We start from the raw sequence: 5,479 nt of genomic DNA, 5'->3' as shown, positions 1-5,479 counted from the left end.
CAGAGGGTTAGTCTGAGAACTTCCTGCCCTACCAGGCCCTCAGCTGGTTGACTCAGGAGCCAGGAATCCCTGGGGTTTTCCCCCACAGACCCCAGAAGACTTTGATTTATTTTCCTCTTTGAAAGTGGATTTGGGTGAAAACCGTACAGGGCAGAACCAACTCCCAGGCGGCTGTTTAGCAAGTATGCAGAGCAGGGGCTTAGGGCGCATTCTTCACATTGCAGCAGCACCCAGTTTTCTCCTCTGGTCCTCACCCGTCCTTGACTTCATCACCCCGCCCCCAACCTAGAGGATGGGGCAGAACTGCCCCTGTGGGTTTCCGAGACTGGAGTGGAACGCCTCCTCTCTTTCTCCCACGGAGCGGCCGGTGGCTTCAAACTGCTGACCTTGTCAACACTTTCAAAAAGAGGCAGGCAAGATCCTCTCTGCTAGTTCATACGCATCACTTCATAAGACTTGCATTCGATTCCAAGGTCTCCTGGCATTTTAGGAATCCTAGCACATACAACGACCGTGTCTAGGACAGCTCGGCCAATTCTGAATTAAACACCGTAGCCCTAAAACCAGAAAACAAACCCAAACCGCTCTCTCGCTGCTGTAGAGTTGATGCCTATGGATCGTGCCCGCCCCCCCATGTGTTCCAGAGTAGAACTGCCTACTCCTCCACCCAGAGGGCGGGGGTGGGGTGAGTGGTTCTAGGCTGCCCTTGAAGAAGGGCAGGGCTATCTACTCCTGTGAGGGTGGCGGTCTCAGAAACCCCCAGGGGCAGTTCTACCCTGCCCTGTAGGGTTGCTATGAGTCGGCACTGACTCCGTGGCTTTGAGTTTGGCTCTGTGATTAGGTGCCTTAACGTCAGTCCCGACTCCTGAAGACCTGATGCGTGGCGCAGAGGTCTGTACATTTTTCAGGGCCATTGGCATATTTGAGCCCATCGTAGAACTTTCCACCCCAAAGGGCACGTCGTCCAGTCTTTTATCGGACCGTACTGTGCTGTGCTCTACAAAAACTATTATCTCCCTGCCATCGAGTTGATTCCATCTCATGGTGACCCTCGAGGACAGTATAGAACGGCCCCAGTGAGTTTCTGAGACTGTAATTCTTCACAATAACAGAGAGCCTCGTCTTACGCTCGAGGAACAGACGGTGGTTTCGAACCGCTAACCTTGTGATTAGCACCTCAGCCTGTGATCACGACACCCCCATAAGATGTTCACTGACCGATATTTGTACGCAAGTCGTCAGGCCTTTCTTTCTGCTCTCGCTTCCTCTGGACGCTCTGCTGAAACCTGTTCCCTCGGGAGGATCCTGCTGGCATGTGGGGTACCAGGGACCTAACTCCCCACGTCACAGCAACAATTGTGAGGACGGTGCAGGGCTGGCCAGCGTTTCATTTGTTCGTACCCAGGGTCACCGTGAGTTGGAGCCAACTCACTGGCACCTAACAGCGACATGCCAAGGAAACTGTGCTTCGACGTGTCCCTCCTCAGTGAAATGACGGCCAGCAACTTCTCTCAATAATACGCCTGTCTCAGTCTGATCCGAGATCCATCTCGTGCCCATGACAAAGAAAGCTAACCCCACAGAATGCAGACATTAGTGAACAATATCATGGTGTTAGGCTGGGTTGTCTAGAGAGACCAAACCAGTGACATATATGTATGTGTCTTTCGTGTGTGTGTGTGTGTGTGTGTGTGTGTGTGTGAAAAGAACTTTATATGACATAGGCATCCCAGCCGAGTCCAACTCAAGCCCACGGGTCTGATGTCAGTCGGAGCCCTCTTCAGACCCATGGAGCCACAGTCTGATGATGCAGAAAGGGGAAGCGGGGAAGCCGGGAGATCACAGGCCGGTGGGTGCAGAGGCCTGTGGATCCAAGGTTGGTGGTAACTGATAGGGTGATGACAGCTCCCAGGTTGGCTCCCAGCATCAGCACCCCATGTAGGGCACACACCGAGTCCCAGCAAGCAAGGAGGGTGAAGGAACAAAGAGAGCAAAGTCCTCACGGTCTCCCTTATGAAAAAGGGCCACACACCCCAAGAATGCATCATCAGGCTAGGACCAGATTGTACAGTTTCACACGGGGTCAAGTTGACATAAAATCTAACTGCAGCAAGCATCGATATTACTTGCCAGTCAAATCTTGCTGGAGGTCATTCAACAAGGGTTGCAGCCGTACATGTACAAGGTGCTGCCGGAAATCCAAACACCAAACTGGATCCAGAAGACGATGTGGCATAAGGGACGGCACGGATGACGTCCGGTGGATCTTGGCTCAACGCCGAGCATCCAGAAAGATGGCGACTTGTGTTTTCTTGACTGTGCGAAGGAATCCAACTGTATGGACCCTGACAAACTGAATAACATGGAGTAGGATGGACATTCCAGAACATGTCATTGTGCTCATGCAGAACCTGTGCACGGAGCAAGAGACAAGCATTCGCCCAAAATGAGGGGGTCCTGCGTGGTTTAACATCAGGAATGGTGTCTATCAGGGTTGCTGCGGCGGCGTGGGGTGTACATGGGCTGTTAGCCACAAGGGCATCCGTTTGCAACCACCAGCTATTCCGAAGGAGAAAGAGGAGTCTGTTTATTTCTGTAAAGATATACAGTCTTGGAAACCTGTGCAGGGAGTGGGGGTGAACAGAGGAGTGCTAGTCTCTCATAGAGGGTTGCTGTGTGTCAGAATGGATTCAATGGCTGTGTGCTTGTTTTTGTTTGCTTTCATTCTGTACGTTGAGCAAGTAATCTGAGAAGCTGGACTACGTGAAGCCGGACATAGATCAGAACTGGAGGAAGGCCCACGAGGAGGCAGCCTAGGTGTGCAGATGCTACACCCCGCCTTGCTTCCAGAAAGTAGAAGAGACTTGAAACTCTTGCTGGTGAAGGTCAAGGACGGCGGCCTTCAGTCTGGATGACAGCTCCAGGTAAAAAAGACTGACTCCTTACCATTGGACCCGTAGACAACATCACGAAAAATGGAAAATAATAATAATAATTGAAATCGTCGAGGATTTTGCTTGGCCTGGGTCCACCGCCAGTGTTCGTGGACGCAGGAGTCAGGAGGCCAAGGGACATGCTGCACCGGGCAAATCTGTGCAGGACTCCCATAAAGGGACGAAGGGGAGCCAGGGTGTCGTGTGGAGGACTGAGGCGCATCTGTCCCCAGCCAGGGCCCTTGCGGCTGCCTCCTATGTGTTGCCAATGTTGGACGATGAATAAGGAAGAGGGGAGAAGCCTTTGTGCGTTTTTGAACCATGCTGCTGGCAAAGAACACTGACCTTCCCATGGACTTCCCGAGCAAACCCCTCTGCTCGCCAGACTGTCCAACCAGAACGTCCCGCATAGGCGACGACAGCAGGTCTTCATCTCACATACGTGGACATGTGAGCAGGAGAGACCATTTGGAGAAGGACAGCCGGCTTGGTACAGTGGAGGGCCTGCAAAAAGGGAGATGGAGCGGCGCAGTGGCCACACCCATGAGGTCAAGCCTAGCAGTTGTGAGGAGGGCGCAGGCCTGGGCAGCCTTTCCTTCTCCTGTGCGTGGACGTCTCCATGAGTGGGACCCAACCCGAGGACACCTAACCCCAGTCATCTGGTGACGGTTCCTTCACACACACACACACACACACACACATACACACACACACACACACGCACGCACCTACATACGCATACATATACACACATACATACACACACAGTCCAATCAAAACGGTGGCTCCTGAAATGATGCTTTTTAAAAAAAAAATCTCACTGCCATCGAGTTGATGCTGGCTCATAGTGACCCTATAGGACTGAGTAGAACTGACCCAGTGGGTTAATGAGGCTGTAAATCTTTACAGGAGTAGAAAGCCTCGCCTTCACCTTTCTTCTGCACGGATCTGACGTATCGTGACCCGATCGGACAGGGTAGAACTGCCTCTGTGATTTCCCGAGTCTGTCACTCTTTACAGGAGTCGTCATGTCTGCCTCCCTTGGGGCGGCTGGTGGTTGCGAACTGCTGACCTTGCAGTTAGCAGCCCAACTTGTAACCACGATGCCACCAGGGCTCCCAGGGATCTGTTAGGCCAGTTAAATTCAAATCAGGGGCCGTCATTCCAGAAGGGATGTGTTTTAAGATTACAAGGGAGCCATCTTTACAGATGTTCTCTAAGGACACAAGACAATCACAGGGGCTTATTAGGAAGAAGTTTTAAGAGCATTGAAACTGCATTGGTGAGGAAAACACGAGGGAAGTTGCGCTGAGAAACCCACCCCCCCACCCACCCCCATAAGGACAATATGTCTGCTCACTCTTCAAAGGCTGCAAGAGCTGTTCTATGAGAATTTCATTGGGAAACCAGACCCCCTTTACCCTTCAGCCCTGATCTTGCCCCTTCAGGCTTCTTTTTGTTCCCCAGACTCAAAGAACATGGTCAAGGAACATGATTTGAGTCCCCTAAGGATGCCAAAACAGCTATTTGAATGTGTAAATCCTAGAGCCCAGAATTCTTTAGGGAAGGGTTGCACGTTGCCGAACAGGCTGCCATTGAGTGGCGTCTGGCTTACTGAGAGAGATGGAAACACAGCCTTCGGAAGTGGATTGTCCTCCATGGAGGATATGTTGACAAACACTAGCTTCCTATTTTGTTATTTTTAATAAATAACGGTTGCTAGGATGTTGTCGCCGTTCCTTTTGATACTTTCTGCTCGCTCTCTCTCTCTCTCTCTCACACACGTGGGTGGGCGTGTATTTACATCGGAAAGTTTGCTAGGAGATGGGCTGCAGTGCTCAAAACTCAAGGGAATATGGAAGGGCCAGTCCAGGTCCTCGGAACGCTAGAGCCACCATTCCCATCCTACAGATGCAGAAGACTGAGGCCTGTTAAAAACACGGAGTGCAGCCCTGGCTCCCTCCACACCCGAGAGCTCCATGCAGGTGCCAGCGGATGAAGAAGATCTAGCCAGCCAACCCTGGTACCACGGTCCACTGTCCCGCCAGGTACCACCTCCTTCAGGGTCTCAGCACCATCTGTGAAGATCCAGTCCCACCCTTGACATGCTAGGGATTCCTGAATCCTGGGGTAGGGGGCTGGGACCAAGGTCTGTTGGAAGGGCTAGCTAGAGGGCTGGGGACGTCTTAAGGCTTGGTTGGCTTGGCACTGTCACTGCTTATATCTCAGTTGTCAATTTGGAGGGGGCGGGGATGATGTGGGGCATGGTGATGAAAATCAAAGAGGATCCACAGGTTCTCCAAAACCATTTGTTGTTCCCACTTGTCTCGCCCTTTGGGCCCAGGCACCTGTGACCAGGAGGCCCCACATCCCTCTAGCATTATTAGGTTAGGGATCCACCCTTCACTGGTAGGCCCTACACGAATTAACTAGCTATATTACACTAGGTTACATTCTGGCACGTGATTACATTGTATTGTATCGTATTCCATTAATGGTATGACCTACACGAATTAACTGGCTCTATTACACTAGGTTGCATTCTG

At 51.7% G+C, this 5,479-nt stretch overlaps 1 protein-coding gene across 1 annotated transcript in view; it reads left to right on the top strand.

The window, feature by feature from the left end:
• The window catches only part of SH2D3A (SH2 domain containing 3A), a 16,893-nt gene that overhangs the window by 2,411 nt on the left and 9,003 nt on the right, over window positions 1-5,479 (top strand). The window contains exon 2 of the mRNA XM_004714330.2: window positions 4,845-4,981. Within this exon, the coding sequence (XP_004714387.1) occupies window positions 4,913-4,981 (69 nt within the window). The 5' untranslated portion in view covers window positions 4,845-4,912. The remainder of the gene's footprint in view (window positions 1-4,844; window positions 4,982-5,479) is intronic.

This window comes from Echinops telfairi, unplaced genomic scaffold (assembly GCF_000313985.2).
Source record: "Echinops telfairi isolate 266 unplaced genomic scaffold, ASM31398v2 ScPeMD7_7459;HRSCAF=8497, whole genome shotgun sequence".
Lineage (NCBI taxonomy): Eukaryota > Metazoa > Chordata > Mammalia > Afrosoricida > Tenrecidae > Echinops > Echinops telfairi.
The sequence above is the reverse complement of the archived record's forward strand: the minus strand, read 5'-3'. Positions and strand labels throughout refer to the sequence as shown.